Source organism: Lycium barbarum, chromosome 5, assembly GCF_019175385.1.
Source record: "Lycium barbarum isolate Lr01 chromosome 5, ASM1917538v2, whole genome shotgun sequence".
Lineage (NCBI taxonomy): Eukaryota > Viridiplantae > Streptophyta > Magnoliopsida > Solanales > Solanaceae > Lycium > Lycium barbarum.
In genome coordinates, this window is record NC_083341.1 from 126602315 (window position 1) to 126623466 (window position 21152).

At 37.2% G+C, this 21152-nt stretch overlaps 1 protein-coding gene and 1 long non-coding RNA gene across 2 annotated transcripts in view; one reads left to right on the forward strand and one right to left on the reverse strand.

The window, feature by feature from the left end:
• Positions 1 to 8255: 8255 nt before the first annotated feature.
• LOC132641455 (uncharacterized) lies at positions 8256 to 12268 on the forward strand. The gene is made up of 2 exons (XR_009582859.1): positions 8256 to 8813; positions 11643 to 12268. It is a non-coding gene; the product is annotated as an uncharacterized LOC132641455 (long non-coding RNA).
• A 1195-nt stretch (positions 12269 to 13463) lies between these two features.
• LOC132641454 (disease resistance protein RUN1-like) overlaps positions 13464 to 21152 on the reverse strand; it is a 12741-nt gene continuing 5052 nt past the window's right edge. Inside the window, exons 2-6 of the mRNA XM_060358457.1 lie at positions 18063 to 19188; positions 16975 to 17397; positions 15504 to 16616; positions 14667 to 15173; positions 13464 to 14228 (exon numbers count right to left, since the gene is read on the reverse strand). Coding sequence (XP_060214440.1) covers positions 13566 to 14228; positions 14667 to 15173; positions 15504 to 16616; positions 16975 to 17397; positions 18063 to 19188 — 3832 coding nt within the window. The 3' untranslated portion in view covers positions 13464 to 13565. The remainder of the gene's footprint in view (positions 14229 to 14666; positions 15174 to 15503; positions 16617 to 16974; positions 17398 to 18062; positions 19189 to 21152) is intronic.

A 21152-nucleotide genomic window follows, 5' to 3' on the forward strand; every position in this document is an offset into this window, starting at 1 on the left:
TACAGTTTGAAATACGAACTGTAAAGTGGAATACGGTCCATAAAAGTTATTTGTATTTCACCATCTTCTTAGCATGCCGTTCTGATTCTACTTATCTTTAATTATGCCTAAGGAATACGGCCCGTAATTGAGAATACGGCCAATATTTTGTCATCAAGGCCAAATTCTGCACTTCAACAGTTTTTATCCCAAGATTTCTCCATTACCTGAAAAATACTAAAAACACATTAAATTGCCACTAACTTGCTTAAAAAAAGTAAAACTTCTCGTAAAAAGACCTTAGATGTGCCATAATTTTCCGGCACATCAACACCCCAACTTAAAGTCTTTGCTTGTCCTCAAGCAAGTTATACAACACAATTAATCGATCTAACATCTAGATATAACGTAGTACTAATGGCTACAATGGTTTTAACTTCGAACTACGGGCATGCATGTTTATCATAAATAACCACCTTAACTTTCAAAATCAGAACAAAACTCATACTCAGGATACTACAACTCACAATGAAGTTTCAATGCATGTCATAATATTACCAGAAGCACCAATATACGCACAAACGTTGCTTTTTTTTTTTTTGGAATGCTCATAATTTCATCTGAATGCCCTCACATAGACCAAAGAGTTTCCCTCACACATACGTACACCACAATAGGGACTAAGACAAAGGAGAAGAGAAGTCACTCACTCTCACAAACAAATTCACAGATTGCAGTTACACATACTATAGGCTTGCCGTCGTTTTCAATATTCTCATATTTGGACATCTTAGTTATGATCACTCTAGGACTTTGTAGGGTTGTAATGTAGGCTGTGGGACGGGTAGGATACATATTTGGTCAATAGTGGCTCGCCCTCCTTGAACACTACACTTTTTTCTACTTTATTCACCCTTCTTACTTTGCTTCTTTACTTTATCCTGTTGGGTCAGTGTGACTTTATTAGACTAACACTAATAACCTTTTTTTTTCTTTCAGATTTTCTAGTTTTTTTTTCCAACACTTTGCTTATCAACACCGAGCCCTACTCCATATAACTGTACTTCAACTTAGGCTTTTAGCCCCATTCTCCATAGAATTCACCTAACAACCCCAACTTATTCCTTTTTCACACTCATAATGTCAAGGAGGGATTTTGGTGCAAAAAATGGGATTATTCAAAGAAAGGGTAAAGGCTCATTAACGACTAGTCAAAGAAAATAGGTCACATAGGCTCAAAATGGTTAACTAGGGATCATTGCTCATTCATGTATGGACAAAAAGCGTTTAGAAAGGGTTTCCAATTACACAAGGACGACCTAGGACCATTTCACTACCAACACATCCTTAAATGCAAACACGACTACTCGGGCAAGTTCTAAATTTCAAGCACACTAAGTGAACGAAACTAAAACTCATAACACACAATGGCAACGAAATTCAGCTTAATACAACATCCCAAGTAATCATTTAGCATACTTAAAACTCTCATAATTATCATGTCATGAAAAGAACCAATCCTGTCAATTCATAGTTATTCCTAAGCATTCATCAAAATTTGAGGGGTTCCCTTTTTTCTTTAAGCATCTTTCAAAATAAACATGTCGTAAGTTACTAAAGTACTACCATATAAGTCAAAAATACTCTATTCTACCTAAAAAACCTAAACATGCCAGTTTCGATAACAAAAACCTCTCAGGAAAAGAACTCTGGCAAAGAAAAGCAGAGGGGGGGGGGGGGGGGGGTTCCTAAACACATATTTACAATCCCATCCCCAACAGAAAAATTCAAGCACTGTCCTCAGTGCGTCAATAATAAGATCAAGAAAAAAGGGAGTCAAATCTGGCACCCTAAGCACTGCGCGTATCTTAAGACTAGCCTGTCTCATTAGGCGGCTTACTACTGGGTTTGCCTGATCGCCGTTGTGGCTCAATTAAGGAATTATGGATGGCATGTTACAACTACTTTTCCTCCTTATTCTTCAATCTCTTATCCAACTCCTCGGGATCCTCAAATGTCTCACGGACCCTCTTGCCTTTGTCCCGCTCAAGGGTCGTAACATCCTCCTCTTCTTCAAACCCCATCAGATCCAACACCGGAATAATACTTGGAAAAGTGGCACGTGGTGATGGAACTGGTGTGACTATTGGACCTTGCTTTTTAAGTGCCTCAAGCTACTTCTTCAGACTCTCCAACTCACTTCTCAAGGAAACAGACTCCCCACTAGGTACGGTCTGCTCTCGAGTCACCAATCTAGACTCCAAGTTATCTAGTCTAGCCTGATATACCTCGTGCTTCTTCTGGAATTCCTCACGAATCTCTGTAGTAGCCTCTCTAATCAATTTTTCCACTATCTTCACCACATTTGGTTTGAACTGTTGCAGGATTCTCCCTATCTGTCTTTCAGCCTTCACTGCCTTGAATGCAATCTGACTATAGTTATCATGGCTGAAATTTAGCAGCTTCTAGGATCTTGAGGCTCAGTGGAAGAAGTTAAAGTGGCAGACCCCGAGGGAGGACCATGTATAGCAGCTGTAACACGGGCTGTCTCGGTTACGGAAGCCGGTGCATCTATCGTCTCAGTCGTAGCCTCGATACTCGTGGCAACACTCTGTGGGACACCTGTAGTGGTAACAACAGGCTCACTAATAGTAGCATCAATGTTGGGCTTTACTGGATCTGTCCTAAAAGCATGGCTTGGACTTAATTCTAACGGAGTATTGTCGTCATTGCCGAACTAATCGGCCTCATTATTATCCTTGTCCGGAACCTTATTCTTCCTCTAATCTTCCATACAGGATAGCTTTGATGGTGTTGTCCCATTCCAGAAGTTGAAATATCCTCGCCCTTCTACATAACTCCGTGATAAGACATGGGAATACCATGGATTGCTTGGCTTGTGTGCCCTCACATGCAGCTCCTTAGAAACTAGCTCTGCAACATCTATCAGATACTTTGACATAAACAAGGCAATAATGACTACCTAACTGGTCATAAACGTGTTGTCAGCATGGGTTGGAGTGATCCAGGCACCTAAGCAGCATCCACCAAAATATGGCTTCCGTCGACAAACAACTTTTAGTAATCCTCACTCTCCCATTATCTGTCCATTTCTACTTGTGTGACTGAGATGTGATTGTGGCTACAGTCCATTCCCTCACAGACTTTTTGTCTTTCCTTGCTCTCTTGTCTAGGAATATGCTCAAATCGGTAGTTGCAACATAGTCATTGCCAAATAGAACTCTGTTTATGGCCTTGGAGGAAATATCTACACGGGAGTTCCAGACGGTCATATTCTCCAACATAGGGACTTAATGCCAAGCGCGACTCGAATTTTTTAGATCATTCAACATAGCCCCATTTGCCGCATAAAATTCCCTCACCACGTGCAGAAAATACTCTCCTGGCTCGTAAATAAAGGCATCCAACTAATACATCCTGAGGGTCTTGTCAATCTGCAGGATATGTCGAAACACCCTCGAAAATCAACTGTCGCTATTTAAATATGCTCCTCTGTGGCTTGCCCCCGTTTTCTGTCCTGGCCATCCATTAGTCATGTAACTCTTTTGAACCTTTGAACGAAAACCTGAGTTTTTCTTTCTCTAAACGTTTGGCCGGATGGCTAATTTTCGACCCTCTGGTAGTGTATCGGCATCCTAAGCTTAGCTAGCACTTGGCTCCTCTGAGCCACTTTCTTGCTCAGTTTGTTGGGTCGCTCCCCTGATTGCCGCTTTAGCATCAGAATCCCTCTTCAAACTGGAGGCTTCCGACGCGAACTTGGACGGTGTCATGGTTGGAGGTGTAAATGTGCCTTGTGCGGGGGCCCCTCTGACCTTTGGTGGGCATATAACCTCTCTGTACTCGGACCCTAAATTTTCTCCTTCAGAATTAGAGGGCTCATCCATCAGTTTAAAGTCCGAGCCTACTTGCTTTCCTTTGCCCTTGCGTCGGGGCCTCGCTCTCCTTATAGCATTTCTTTTCTGACCCATTCCTGTAAAAGACACATCCCACTAGTGACTACGAAATAACTAAACAAAAGTAAAAAAAAAATGAACTTTACACAGAAACTATGTTTTGTCTGTGACCATAAACATAAAATACATACCATAAAGTGAAATACGGTCCGTAACTCAGCTAATATTGTGCCATTTTTTTTACCTGATTGTTTTTATGGCTTTTCAATTTAATGACTAAATACTAACCGCAAAGTGAAATATGGCCCGTATCCTGAGTTCATCTTTTGCTTCCCACAGTCACTTAACAGAGTTTATTTTGGCTGTTCAAGAAAATATCAATTATCATGATTTCACATTGTTTTCGGGGTTGGGTTACTCAGAATTCACCCAATTTCATACCAAAATTTTTTCAATTACTCATGGTTCATGCTATTGATGGGCATACCAAAACTTAAAATTTGAAATTCAAGGAATGGAATTCCCTCCAAACCATTTGGGTCCTATTAACAAACTTCCCATGAGAATTACAATCTTATAACATCATTATCCTAATACAAGATCATTAACTAAGACAAATTTCACAAAACCCTAGTGTAATCAACACCTACCAACTATTTCATACCCAAATTGAGTAAATTAAAAGTGGAGAATGTCAATCATACCTGCAATGATGAATACTAGATGACAACCTTGAAGAACTTTGAGAGAAAACTCAACAAGAACAGTTAAAACGCAGGTACAGAGAGATTAGGGTTATTATTTGGTGAAGATGATGAATTTAAGATGGTACAATGATGTATTTGTGGAGATCGGGGGTGGAAGATGATGGGTTTAGTGGTGGGAGGTCGTGGGTTTTGTGAATTAAGAGTGGAAGCTATGTTTGAAGTGGTGGGAATATAAAAAGATACGGTATATATTCTCCCCTCTGCCCGTTATTTAATTGACTGCCCGTCGTTAATTTTTTTCGATCGTTAAATACGGTCCATAAAATGACATACGGGGCCGTATTTAATGATATTTATTGAGACAATGCACTGTGTTGTGTCATGAAGGATTACGACCAGGTTTACGGGCAATATTTTGAAATACGGTTAGTAAATATGGCCCATATACCATGGTCGTAATTTTTCATATTGCAATACAGTGCTACTGTTTTACGACATTGTCAAATACGCGTTGTTTTACGCCCCGTATTGTGAAATACGATCCGTAAATCCAAGACGTATTTTGTAATGTTGCAAAAAAGTCTATCTGATGCTTAACTTACCTATTACTCATCAATGTTTTCTGCAATATAGCCCTGCACCAAAACAAACGTTACCCTATAAGCTTTTTTTTTTATAAGAACAAAAGAAAATAAACATTACTCTTGGGTTGCCTCCTAAGAAGCAGCTTGATTTAACGTCGTGGCACGACGGTGGTACCATCTTACTCCGGGTTGGAATGCACTGGGTCAGCATTCGTTCCAAAGGTGCTTTAACCGATAGCGGTCAACATTTCTGTAACACCTCGTACTCTCATATTAAACCATATCGGTAACATCCCATAAGTTTGAGTTAGGTCCTAATGGTTAATATTGGTATTATAATGACATTTTAGTTATATGAATCCTATCGGGATGATTTCAGGCGCTGGATAATAGTTTTGATGTCAAACCAAGAAGTGAAGTTCTTAAGGCCTTCTAAATCCGTCTAAATCTGAGACAGTCTTCATTCATTGCCAGTTTTCGAGCATTTGCGTTAGTTATGATTGAAAAATTCCTCTTTAAATTGTAAATCTTGTGAAATACCTTTCCAACGGTATATTATTGAGGCCAAATGAACATTTGTACAAAAGGTTATGCCCATTTTACTAAACAGTGTTCTGCCGACTTACGGTAGAATTTACGGGCTGTAAATTATTTACGAGCCATAAATTTGGTCTATAAAAATTGTCCAGAAAACCCAGATCACTGTAATTGATTTACGGTAGGATTTACGAACAATAAATCTTTTACGAACCGTAAAAGTGAGCGTAAACAGGTCCGATAGCAACTTAAAACTTCGTTTTAAGGCTTTTTCACTTCATTATTCACATTCCCGAGCCCTGGAACAACTATTCTCTCTTCTCCTCATCCTCATACATCAAGGCAACTCCCTCCCATGTATTCCCAAGTGAATTTTAATGATTTTACATGAATTCTAAGCAAAATCTCCTATGGTAACAACCTAAGGTTTTCAAGAAAACTCATCTCAAGGTTCAAGATTCAAGATTTTGGAATTCTTCTTGAAAGATTCACACTTTTCTCAAGTTTCTGGAGTGATTTAGGTATGTAGATTTTCTATATACGTGTGGGAACATCTTTGTTCTTCCCCACGCTTCTTATTCCGTAAAGTAAGAAGCTTTACGAAAACTAGGGTTTTTAACCATGTTCATGATAACCCTAGGTCCATGCCCCATGTTATATTATGTATTAAATTGTTATACATTCTTCATTTTGTTCTTGATACATCATTATGATTATTGAGAATCTGTCCATAATTCATAAACTTTTCTAGATGTACTGAGGTTTCAGAAGTTGTCAAAGCACTCTAAGACCATAAATTACTAAGTTCGGAAGATTTAATAAGGAATATGACATTAAAACTTGATGTGTCAATATCAAGAGATTTTTCATTAAATCTAAGGTTTAGGTATTTCCCAACGAGGTAATGGATTGTGATGAATTTCACTTGAAATGACATTGAATTAAAGGACTAAAGTAATGAAATTTTCTTGAAATCTAAGATTTTAGGATTGCTAACGCATCCTAAAATTTTAAGGTATTAGATTTTGAAAATTTCATATGGAGTATGACATTAAACAATAACATTAATGTTGCATATCTACAAATTTGAGAGTGGTCAAAGCATCTTAAATTTGATAGACAAAATGTGTCAACCTTATAAAGATATGACATTAATATTGCAATCAATTCATTAGGTAATTAGCCGGTCGCCCAAAGGTACTGTTCATATGGGGAACTGATTAGGGTAGAATGAGACATTTAAATATTAAGAACATAACTTTTCCGGTCGCCCAAAGGTACGGTAAAGTTCGAAGGAATTCTATTTGTTTCAGTTCTGTAGTTAGTAAGTTTCATGCAGTTTGCCAACTTCTGCCCAAAGGTGATGTTGAAATTTACTAGTGTCAAATTCATTTATCTTTATCATAAAAGTAACTTTGAATTTTTTATCAAGCATTATATTGCAGAACTTTATGTAGATTTTTGTTGTGTTTTTTGAATTTTCTAAAGCAGTCTTGCATAAAGCGATATTGATCTGCATTTTCCCAGTTGCATTTTGGGGATGTCTTTTTTTTTTCCGCTACCCATAAAATAAATAGTTATCTGCACTGGGAATGGATTTATACCATGTGTGCTTCTTGTTTAAAATGGAATAGAGTAGTCTAATATGTTGCCAAAGTAACCTCTATTAGATAAAATTTATTTATTTTGATCATTAAGCATGTTTTGTCTATGCGAAATAATTATCCCAAAGAAAGATTATTTTGGCCAGATTATGGATAGCATGAATATGTGGTACATTTAGTAATATCATGCAGGGAATGTGTCGGTCCAAAGAAAGACATGTTACTAGGCCGTTTTGGTAGTCAATATTTATGAATTATGTATAAGAGTACCACTTACAAATTATTATTTATGTCCAAAGACTAAATAATAATGTTGTGTTAGGTATCTTGAGATGAGCCCGTTGTGGATATATATGTGTTTGGAATGTGTAGATCCAAAGTTCGTCGAAACTAAAGAATAGACACATTAAATTTCTAATTGTGTGTGTAGACACGTAATTTTGACCCTCCCCGTGTGTTTCATCTTATAGTTTTAAATATTTCTTTTAATTTTAATTTTGACGTGTTAGTTTTATTCTATTTCATTTTTAGTAGGTTTGTTTGTGAAAATGAAAAAAAAGGACAAAAAATATTCGCTATTTTCAGAGTATAAATTTTGTGTTTTAAAGAAAGAAAAATTACAAAAATATGCTTTATAGCTTTTAATTTGGCTTAGCCAGTTATTTATTTTAAGAGTATTTTTTTTCCAGTTATCTAAAAATAGTTATTAATTTTTTTTTTGTTTTTTTTATTTTTATATTAAAAAAAAATGAGCAAATAAAATTGTACCACCTCACCACACCATAAAATGACAAAGTTTGATAACAATACTTACATAAAAATGGAAGGGGTTCACGTGAATTGAGGGAATATATTGTTGAGGGTGGGGCCACAGATATTAGATAAAAAGGGAAAAGGAAATAGATAGAGGGACAGATATAGAATGGTTGATAGATGAATAGATAGAGGGGAACATATTATAGAAAGAGAGAAAGAGAGAGTAACGGACAGGGGAGAGAAAAGAAAAAATCCCATCATCTTCTTCGTTATATCATCATCTTCTTCATTTATTCTCCATACCAAAACACCATTAAACTCACCCATTTTTAATCACATAAAAGACCCATAAGCTTACTCTTTAAACTTCAACAAAAAATCAGCCTAAAACAGCCATGTGAACGTCACTTTCACTGCTCCTTTTCTCCATTTTTTGTCCACTATTAAAACCTTCCAAAACCACCATCATAGACACCATGAAACTCATCTTTACACCACCGTGAAACACCTGAAACAGACCATTAAAACACCATAAATTCCAGCTTTAAAAACCATCGTCTTTCCCGTTGTTCGGTCGGGTTCGAGTGAGGTTTGTCGAGGTCCGAGGCTAGGCCCATTTTTGTTCTGGTCTGAGATTCTTGTCACTGTCCATTTTTCGAGCTTTGACTTTGCTGTATTCAGAATGGTTTATTGTTAGTCCAATTTCACAAGAATATTTCAGCTCTGTTCGAGGTTCTCTCATTGAATTCCCTATTTCGTTCTGATAATGATGTTTGTTCGTATTTATTGTTTCCATTCATCTTAGTGTGAGTACTGTTTAACATGTATTTTACAATTGAAAATGACTAGCTGCATGTTGATAGTTATCTTGTCATGTTTAAGTTAATGCACTCAAATTATGAGAAAACAATTAATATCAAAGAATTTTTGCGTAAATTGGTCTAAAGTTGGTTTTGTTGAGGAAACTAATGGGTTGGGGTGGATTTTACATTTTAGCATGCTGAATTGAATTGCTTTAGTGACCATCTCTAGTAGAGTTTAAGTTGGTTATTTTAGGCATATTTTCAAGAGAATAGTAAGTACTTATTTTGATATAAAGTTTGGACCTTTATAATAAAGTTAGCATAGATCTAGTTTTGCAGTAATGTTTCTTTTGAGCTTTTGTTTTTGGTAGCTGACCATACGATATTGAGCCATACGAGAATTGCTTGAATTGTTCCGATAAATAGATTGGGCCTAGATTAATTTTCAAGGCCTAACTAAGTAAATACTAGTGCGAAGGGAGCGAGATGAGTTGCGAATTTATTCAAAATCCGTTGTCAAAGAGTGAAAAAAAAATGACTAAAATAATAATAAGTCTCGGATTTTAGAGACAAATAATTGCCTTTTAACGCTAGATGAGCTTTAGGCACGTTTCAAGACGTTTGTTTCGATTAAGAATGCGGCTACGCATCTTATTTCGAGATGTTTTCGTATATAACTCAAGGATGAGGTTACGCACCTTGACCGAACTCGTTTTAATAATTAATTTTGTTTCGAATAAGAATGCAGTTATGCATCTTACTTTGAGGACGCTTAAAAGATTCGGAATGCGGTTACGCATCCGGTTTAAGACTAATAAATGTTCAACAACAAAAGTACGAGCAAATCAAGGCTCGGATACATAATATATCCAAAGATTAATTTAAGCTAAGTATAAGTCGATAAAGCGACCGTACTAGAACCACGAGACTCGGGGAATGCCTAACACCTTCTCCCCGGTCAACAGAATTCCTTACCCGGTCTTCTGTTTTCGCTGACCATAATAAAAGAGTCATTTCCTTTTGATTAGGGATTCATAAGGTGGCTTGGAACACCAAAACTCAATTCCAAGTGGCGACTCTGTAAATAAAATAATCTCTTTTCAAAACCGTCACTTCAAAAATGGAAAAACCCTTTAATAATAAAAACCTACGCGTTTATAGCGCGGCGGCGCAAAAAAGGGGTGTGACTAGTGTGAAGAAAAGAGTTCAGAGTCTTCTTGTGTCAATAGAGCATATTAGTACAAGCTCCATTATGGCGGATCCGCTCATGAAAGGTTGCATCCTAAAGTTATTTTTTTTTATATGAGCTTGTAGCTTATATAGATGTCGTTGGACTCTAGGATGAGCCACTTCAGTGGGAGTTTGTTGTTTTATCTATGCTTTTGACGTTTTTAAGAATATTTTTTGTACAAATTAAAGTTTTGAGAATTTTATGTTCATGCGTTAATTGAGAACTCTGAAAATAAAGTTATGGACTTTCTACTGTGGTTTTGCATAAAGTGTAAGAAAGTGGTTTATGGACTATTTAAGATCAGTTGGAAATAAGCATAACTAAGATCAATTTTACATGTAATTTCCATGCTACGCATCCATACTTGATATATGTAATTGATTTTGCTGATATTGTGATCACTGATGGGTTTAGTGACAAATATCTATCACAAAAACCGCTTTGATCATATATTAGTACGATTAATGGACCAGATTGCTTAGAGATACCAAATTGTGCGCACTATAAACTTTTTGGATATGTACAATTTTTCAGAAATATATGTGGTTCAAGTGGGAGATTGTTAAAAATTATCTATTTAGGGGACTCACATATTTAATATAATTATACATAGATATGCTATCAATTAAAGACGCCATTTTTCTTATCTAATAAAGTGTTATTTTTATGGGCTATATATAAATCTTATGTTATAAGGTATGAACTAGTTATTCTCTTCAGTTATAATTAATGGGTTTATAACTGAAGAGTTACACCTCTTCTGAAATATTACATCTGAAGAGTTATGTTTCTTTCGAAGAGGTGTCTCGCTATTATATATTGGTTGTGGTTCCTAAGTCTGTTACCAATTCTTTTCCTTTCTGTCCCATTAAGAGAAGTGTCATAAAGAAAGTAACAAGGCTTAGAAGATCCTGTCTTCCTTCTATCGATTCTTACAATAGACGAAATGTAAGTGTCTTTACTATTCTTCTAGATTTCTGTCGATTGTCTAATAATTTACTTGCGATCTTGTGTGGAGTATATAGAATTTTCCAACTTTGGGGACTTGGTCTGCTTACATAATTTTGGACAATCCTCACTTCATGAACTAGCTTTCGCGATTGAGTTAGACCCATGGTCCATTTCTTTTATCATGTCATAACGAATGAAAGAAGTTAGCAAGTTTCTTTGACACAGACTACTGAGATTCATCAAACAGATCCTCATCATTATCATCAAAGTCATCCTCATTTTTATAGAAGGCAAGCACGCGATGCAACCGACTGTATACAAACTTACCAAAGATTTCAAGCTTTCAAGGCCAGGATGAATATCTTTATATCTTCTTGCAATTACTGAATTGGAGTTCTTCCAAGTATTTCAAATTTGATATACTAGTTATACTTTCCATTGCGGAGCAGTTTGCAACATTTAACCGTACCATGATGAGTCGTGAAATTACGCGATATTCGATGCTAATTCCTTAAGTTTTTGTGATTCTTTAAGCACTTTTGTTGTTACTTTTTGTGTTTTTATGTTGTTTTGTAGGAAAAGATTCTCGGAGAGCATAACGGAGCAAAACGGACCAAAATAGAGTAAAAATAGAACAAATCAACGTTTCTGGCACCACATGCTAATAGCATGTGGTGCAGCATGTTGAACATGCTAGCAGCATGTGGTGCAGCACGTTGAACATGCTAGCAGCATGTGGTGCAGCATCTGCTGCCAGAGAAAGTGGCACCATGTGCGAGTAGCACATGGCGCAGCATGTGCAACATGCAAGCAGCATGTTGTGCAGCATGTGGTGACAGAGAAATTGTCACCAGATGCTACGGTTTTGGCACAACATGCGATTAGCATGTTGAACATGCGAATAACATGTTGTGCAGCATGTTGTGCAAGAGGGTATTATGGTCCAGATGTTGTTCCCAGTTTTTGGAATAATATAAATACTCTTTTAGGGTTTGTAATACATATCTTTGGCAGTTTTTTTACAAGTTTTGGAGAACTAGGTTTCTATACCACACTTTGGGGTTGAAGATTTGAAGATTTGGTTGAGTATTTCTTAAACCTTTAATTCATTTCTTCAATTCCTTGCTTTGTATTGTATATCTAAGTGTGTAGTATTTATTTCCATTACTTGAATCTTGTTTATGAAAATATTCTTGATTAAAGTTTGGTTTGAAACTCTTGTTATGCTTATGTATTGAATGATTCTTATTGCTATTCAAGTGGGTCTTTGTTGGTTTAATTAATCTCGTTCTTGAATGTTTCCAAAGGGATTAGCTAACCCTAGGACTCACCCATTTACTTAGATTGAGCTCGGAAGAGGAAATCTAGGTTGGGAAACATTAATTAACAAGAATTTGGGTCATTAAACTCATCTAATAACTTGAGCTCGGAAGAGGATAGTTACTTGAGGTTAAATTGATTGTGCCTAATATCACACTCTAAGGCTTGGAAAAGCTTAGAGTGAAATTCATTGATTTGGTTGGAAGACTTTCAACTGAGATTTTAGATATCATTATCTATCAACACAAACCCGCTCTTAGTTGTAAAATCGTAAAATACGTTGGATCGTTACTTGAGTGTAATCTCCTATTATCCATGCTTGTGGCCATTGATCATTTTACTCGCTTTCTAGGTTAGTTTACATTTCCGTATTAGTTATAATTCTCTCAAAAACCCAAAAAATTATCCATCGTTTGGCTTTAGCGTAGTTGGTGAAAGTTCCTACTTTCTTAATCGTCTAGCATATTGTTCCCTGTGGGATCGACCCCGACTCATAGTTGGGTATATATATTGCATACGACCGTGTACACTTTCTCTTTGAGGAGTGTATTTGAACGTTATCATACCATACCTAAGTATAAGGAGAAACTTGAGCATTTCTGCGGTTTGGGAGTTCAGAGAGAGCGGTTTCAGCCATATAAAGGTAAGACAAACTCTTGAGGCTCTGAATGAAGTTTCAAACAATTGTTCAGATTCAACTTCCAAACTCTTCCTGATAAGCCTATCGCGTCTCGCAACTCAGTATTTGATGTACTCCATATGCGCGATGTAGTCAAACATAATTTCTTCCTTTTTAACATAAATGTTAAAGAAATGGACATTGAGATTAACGTATCGCTCAAGGACTAGCAACTGCTGACCGTGAAGAATTTTAAATGAGATACTAAACCAACAGAATGTGACAATTCTTCTGTGGAGCTTTGATCAAGATAATGACCTATTAAGATTTAAGATTGCCAAGGAAATCAGGAAGTGAGATGAACCCCCTGCACATTCTCAATCTTAATTCCACAGGATTTTCAGATTTTCAATGGAATCAGGCATTTTCTTTACAGCAGATTGGTTAAAAGAGAGCTCTCTCAGCAAACCTAGATTACTATTCACTGCATAACAATCTAAGCATTATTATTCACTGCATAAACAATCACACAAAATACACATTTAACACGAGATGTCAAGTTAAATGAAGAATCCACGCTCATGGGTTGAAAACCTCCTAAAGAGAAGGTACTTTAAAGCACAGAAAATCTCCTTGACAAAGCTAAAAAAGCTCTGTGTTCTTTCCCCTTCCCCATCTTCTTGGGCTGAGTCCGAGCTGAAGATATTGCTCTGTCTGTCAGAGGCCCCATAAAACCGTGTTAACCTTTCTGATACAGATTGTTGGCTTTCATCCAATGATTCTTCATTACCTTCATAATCATCATCACATTCATAAACTAAATGTATCCCACATTTCTTCAGTTCAATCCCTGTAATGGGTAAGTTGCCCAAGCCAACCTGTATTATATCGCCATCTTCGAGTATAGACGCTAATGGATGATAATCTTGATACCTGCATAAATAAACTTGATCCTCGGGCGTAGTAGGGACTCCTTTTAAGTACATGCCAGTAGTATATACTGGTCTATTTGCTCTAACGATTTTTGCAAAGATATTAGGTATTACGGGCAATTCATCCCTCAAATTATCTGGTTCAGCACAGTCCACAGAAACAACTATGGCAATAATCACTGCTTTGATTTCATTGTTTTCGTGCCTTGAGAAATGCACCTCGCTTGGAGTAAACCAACTAGGGATTTCAGTGCCTGGAATACTAAAATTATCCAAGTTCTTCACAGCAACCTGGGTGTGAAAACCTTTTCATTAGTCTAACAGGTAACCTTTTGCCAAGAAATTGATGAACGAAACGGTGTGTTTGGTATGAAGGAAAAAAAATGCGGAAAATGTTTTCGCGGAATATATCATTTTTTGGTATTTGTTTGCCAGAAAATATTCCTCAATAGACGAGAAATAATGACTTTCCGCAACTTTTGGGCGAACAGTCATTTTCCTTCTTAATTATCTCAAATCTTAACTTCATATCACTATATTAACCAACATTTAGAAATTATTATCAATCTTTTAAATACTCAAGTATTTCATCAAACACTTACCGATTTGCTCATATATTATTATTAATTTTTTATACATATTTTTTGCTGGAAAAAGATTTTCCACTTATCAATCAAACACCAGAAAACATTTTTCCAACAAACACACTTAAATCGAAGAAAGCAGTACCTTATCAAGTTTGCTTCCAACAATAGAGGCACAAGAGACATTGCATCCAGCCATATGTAGCATCTTTAAGGATTTCAAGCATTCAACACCTTGGATGTCTACCAAACTCATGCAATTCGCAAGGTTTAGCTCGCGCAAGAACTTTAACTCTGATATTTCATGTATACTTTCTAGTGATCCACAGTTTGCAGCGTCTATCTCGAGCAAACTTGAGGGAAGAGGAGGAAGAGCTTTCAGCTGTTTGCAATGGGGAATAAGAAGCTTTTTCAAGAAATGTAGTCCTTTCAGACTAGATGGCAGATGGGAAAAATCATTGTGACCAAGATTGATGATCTCCAAATTTGATAGTTTCTCAAAATCATCAGGTATTTTCCCAACTATTCTCCACGCATGTGCATCAAGTTCTTTTAACAAGGATAGCTCTGAGAAAGATGCAGGAAGCACAATAGGTGCTGTTCCCGTTTCTGCATAGGTAGCTGACCCTGTGATTTCAGTACTTTGTAGTACCTGCAGAGGTGTATCCAAAATAATTTATAAGTTCAAGGTTCTGAGTTTTTTGAAAATGTGGGCTCAAGATATAACAATAAATACTGGGATAATTACATTTTTGGACCGTTCAAAAAGATTATAACCAGGCAAATGTATAGCTTGTGTATATTAAGTATAAATATACATATCGCATATACAAATACACATATAACACATCTAAACATACATATAACATACATAATCAGTGTGTGTTGTATATATTGGCTAGTGCCCGAATTTAATTTCGGCCGCCGGGCCAGGAATAAAGATTGCTTTATAATATTTATACTAATTTCCACCACTGTCTACCTGGCAGAAAGGCTTCTTTCCCATCCTAAGAATCATTAAGCTCGATAGCATCCCAAAAGATTCAGGTAATACTGTTACTGCAGTCTCCTCCATTAGCAAGTGTACTAAGTTCTTCAGTTCTCCAACAGAAGATGGCAGTTTGCACAGTCGCTTACATTTGGTCAATCTCAATATGACAAGATTCTGCAACTTCCCAACTGATTCTGGCAGCTCCATGATAGCATCATTTCTAGTAATAGTCATTGTTCTAAGAGCTAACAATTCTCCAATGGAGTGAGGAAGCGAGCCAAGGCGCGCGCAGTTCCTTATTTCAAGAGTCTTCAGTGAATGAAGGGCTCCAACATGATCTGGAAGACTACGGATTGGCACGTTATCTATTTGAAGCTCAACCAAAGAAGACAATCCTTTAATTGAAACAGGCAACGCAGTCAAATATTGACACTTTCCAAGCGATAAGGACCTAAGATAATATAGAGAACCAATAGAATCTGGCATAATTTCTATCGCACTGCCATAAAGCCAGAGATTTGCTAAAGATTTGACGTTTCCAAGAGAATTGGGAATAGCAGCAAGTGATCCACACCATATTAAGCTTAGTGTATGAAGGTTCTGCAAATGCTCAATAGAATCCGGTACTTCTTCCACAGCAGAACCATTAAGAGAAAGTTCCTTCAAAGCACTTAAATTTCCTAATAACCGGGGAAGTCGTTTGAATGAGTGGCAGTTGTTTAAGCTTAACCTTTCAAGTTTTGTTAAGCGAAATATACTTTGAGGCAACTTCTCTATAGCAGTCCCATCTAATAGAAGCTCTTGCAAAGATTTCATCTTGCCTATATCTTCAGGCAGCTGTTTCAATCTCGAGCAACCCGAGAGTATCAGCTTTTCAAGATTTTTCAGCCCGGAGACCTCACTTGGAAATTCAACAAGGTTGCGGCAATCTCTTAGATTTAAATGACATAAAGTTTTCATATTCCCAATTGCTCTGTGAATCCTTTGCAATGCACTGCAGCGCTCAGCTATCAACTTTTCCAGTGCTTTATGCATGGATAAATCAGGAATAGCTGTTATTTTATGACAATCAGAGAGATTCATAACTTTCAATTTGTTGGCCGCCTGCACAGTTTAGAAAAACAGGGTTAAAGAATATATATTTGAGATTGAAAGAAATGAGACCATATCAGGACTTTCATCAAATAGAGGATGCAATTCAGGTATCCAAATTGTATACAACTAAAGTTCTGTGATTATGATTTCCCTTTGGGATTTGTAATCCAATGCTACTTCGTTTTTTATAATAATAAATTATCATAGCTGACAAGACATATTTTAACTACTTCTTTGCCAGATTATCACCCTCCATCAGCAAGTTCTTGACATTAATTATATATGTGAAAAATGTAAAAGCTTAAGAATTGAAAAAAGCAAATAGTATGGTTTAGTTAGTTTCATCAGCATGACAAGTAAAGCATACCTTTTTTCGACTCCGGGTCCATTCCCGGCTTCCAATCCTCTCTATTTGGCTCTCTGAGAGATCAAGTATGGCAAGTTCACTTGGATAATCATTAGAATAATAACTTGAAAGATTGCATCTTTTCCACTGGAGCCATTTTAGTGAAGAAGGTAACTTCCCCAAATTTCCTTCTAGTTTCACATTATCGAATTGGAGCAGCCGCAGATTAACTATTGGATCAAATACTTCAGTCTTCAATACCAACTCATTGGTTTCTTTTGCATCATGCTGAAATTGTTGTTTGTATAACTCTTTAATGTAAGCTAAAGCAGAACTGAGACTGGGCGCTTGTTGAAATTGCTCTCTGGTAATTGCTTTCGCGCTTTTGATCTTTGATGACTTATGCTGCTGATTCAGAATGATCCCTTGGATGTGCTGTGTCCCCTGTTATTTTCATAACACACTTAATTTTTGTAGTATAATATAAGTTTAGCAGAAAACAAAATTACAAGAAAGCAGCTGGAAGTTCTTGTAGTGTACTAAGAAAGAAAATCAAGAGTACAAGATGCCGTGTTTAAGCCTTTACATGAGTGCTGGGAGTGGAAATGTATTGCTTTTGACCCTGCATTTAAGATTCTCCCCACTGAACTCATTGTACTGTTAAAATTATGGGTTTCGATATAATATTTGTTGAGATTTTAGTAGATTTTTACACATATATCTACACTCCAAATCGGAAGTTACGGATGAAACAGTAGCCAAAAGACTATCCCCACCCCTGCCTTGAATTACAGATTTTTCCATTTCGAGCTGGTGATTCGTCTTACAATCTTGAAATAAATGAAGGGGTTTCTTGCATGAATCTCTTAGCTCCGAAATCGGCTACATGTTATTAGACCACGAACTAGATTCAACAGAAGTGTATTAGTATACATGACAATAAACCTAGAATATAACAGAAGAGTTTTAATTTCTATTCGGTTACATGATGTAATTACAGGCAATTGATTGCAAAAGGTGGGATCAGTTACATGGAAAACAAGACAGGTCAAAGTATACTGATAATATAATTTTTTTTTTTATAAATTAAATTCGTAAGGAAGTTGTACCTTCCTTTCTTGTAACACACTCAAAACATCAGCAGCATCCCAGAGCCTGCTGCGATTTCCAGGATTGAAAAGGCCTTCTTGCCTAACAATTTGTCTTCCCATATCTCTTATCTGGTCATGCATCCACAAGTCCCCACCATCAATCACCTTAATCAATGATCTAGCGGTTAATGTGTCAAATGCAATCCTGGCTCTAAAACCACATCCTTTCATCACATCAATTACATCTTCTACTTTCTTATCTAGTTGATCAAGAAATAAACATGCAACATCCAGAAATATACACTTCTCTTCATCATCAAGTCCATCGTAACTTATCTTCAAGATATCTTGAAGACGGGGTAAGCGAATTTGCTTTAGCTTTTCTAGAGCATCTAACCATTCCTCCTCGCTTCTTTTATCGAACAAAAAAGAACCAAAAACTTCAAGAGCCAATGGTAGCCTTCCAGTGATTGAGACAATTTTCTTGGATATATTATGAAAAGGTGGAGATGGCTCCCGTCTTTTAAATGCGTGGTAACTGAATAGTTTTAGTGAGTCAGTCTCACCCAATTCTCTCACCTCAAACGTCTCGTTAACGATGTCTTCTAGCAAAACTTCTCTGTTTCTAGTACTAATGACAACCCTGCTTCCTTCAAAAAACCAATTTTTTCCTCCAATTAGTGCCTCTAGTATGTTTACGTCATCACTTACATAATCAACATCATCTAAGACCAGCAGAATGCGCGTTTGTTGCAGCATTCGCCTGAATTTTACTCTTCCGTCATGTGCATTATTAGGGGAGAAGGAGAACGGCTTGCTAGGGAACAGACCCTGTATGATTTTCTTCTGAAGGGACACAATGCCTTGTTGAGTTGCTATTTCCTTAGCATTCAAGATAAAAGTCCTGTGTGTAAAATGACAAGCAAGTTTATTGTAAAGAGCCTTAGAAAGAGTTGTTTTACCAACTCCTGCTATTCCATGCAACCCCAAGATTTTGACGCCGTTGCGCTTGACATCCAACAGCCTTATTAGTTCTTCTAGACTGTAATCAATTCCAACAACAAATGGAGCTACAATCATTGGGGAATTGCTTAATTCATGCAGAACTCTTTTCACCAAATCATGGATTAACTGTGACTCATCACTGTAGAATGTGAGAAAATTAATTAAGATCATAACTTAGGTGGTCTTATACATTTTCTAAAAATCATATAAGAGCAAGTTCAGAGGTAAACGAAAATGATAATGTCACGACGCAAACTAGGGGGACATGACGGGCATTCGGCAGCATCTCCATGCCGAGTGAATACTTATCCCCTATATCAGTTTGCCATAGATGTGCTCTTTGTGGCACCATCATATCAACAAACATGTATGATACCCAACAATAATAAAAGAAGGAATTTCCAACAGTCTCACAAACATTATAACCCAAAAATTATTTCAATATAACAACTGTCAAGAGTCCCGCATCGGCCCTGTAAGGCATGAGTGGTCTCTTTAATTTGGCTTTGGCAATCCTCACCTCTTGAGCTAGCTTTTGGAGTTGAGTTAGGCCCAAGAGCCATAACAACTAAACCAATCTATGGGTCATTACGACCTAAAGTAAAGCTCAATAGGATAAAATAGATTCAAGAATAGTTTGGGAGCCTAAGAGTATCCAAAATACATCATCAAAATGGACGCAATGCAAATTATCTGAAAAACAAATGGGAAAGAAACAGATGACACCACTTGAAAAAAGTTTAGCTCACTGCTAGAATTGGAGAAGTTGGATGCGATGCTCAGTCCATTTCTTCAGATGGAATTTCAAAAATTGTAGACATGAGGTAAGTGGGGGTTGGTTTCATATGTATCCAGTAAGTCTCATGGACCTTCCTCCAAAAGGTGGGACAAATATTTTTGAAGACATGCATCATACTTATAAAACATAGTCCTCTTATAAGTATTTCATGATTCAATGAAAAAATAAGCTTGAAAGGAATGGACGGGCGTAGGCTTAATAGTGAACGCAGACCCTATGCTTATGAAACTTTAGCCTTCACATGATTCAATATGAATTCTCAACATCATATGCATTTCATATAAACAACATCATATGCAGTCATACTTCCACAAACTCTTGAATGAAGAAAGGGACAGGGACATTGTGTTGGGAGATTTAGAACATACAGGGAGGAGTCGCGATTTTGGGTATTGTAGGAGTATTAAGGTTGAGGAGGTTAAGGGTGTTGTTCGTAGGATGCGCAAGGGAAGAGCGATCGGACCTCGCGAGATTCCTGAAAATTTTGGAAGATTGCAGGCTCGGCAGGTTTGGAGTGGCTGACTAGGTTGTTTAATGCTTTAACACGGCAATGATGCCCGAAGAATGGAGGTCGAGTGTAATGATCCCTCTATACAAGAACAAGGGCGATATCCAGAGTTGCAACAACTATAGAGATATCAAGCTGTTAAGCCAGAGTATGAAAGTGTGGGAAAGGGTGGTGGAGTTGAGGGTGAGGAGAGGCGTATCTATTTCAGCGAACCAGTTCGGATTCACGCCGGGACTCTCAATTACAGAAGTCATCCATCTTGTAAAAAGACTGGTGAGGCAGTATAGGAAGAGGAAGAGGGACTCACACATGGTATTCATTGATCTAGAAAAGGCTTACGATAAAGTTCCAAGGGAGATCCTATGGAGATGCTTGGAGGCTAAAGATGTATCTGTGGCGTACATTAGAGTGATCAAAGACATATATGAGGGAGCCAAGACCAGGGTAAGGACAGTAGGAGGAGACTTAGAGCACTTCCGAGTTGTGATGGGGTTGCATCAAGGATCAACTCTTAGTCCGGTTTTATTTGCCTTGGTGATAGATAAATTGACGCTGCAAATTCAAGGTGAGGTGCCATGGTGTATGATTTTTGCGGATGACATATTCCTGATCGACGAGACTCGTAGCGGAGTTAACGCTAAGCTGGAGAGTTGGAGACAGACTCTCGAGTCTAAAGGGTTCAAGCTGAGTAGGACCAAGACAGAATACTTGGAGTGCAAGTTCAGTGAAGCACCTCAGGAGGCTGGCGTGGAAGTGAGGCTTGGTACCTAAGTCATCCAGAAGAAAAGTAGTTTCA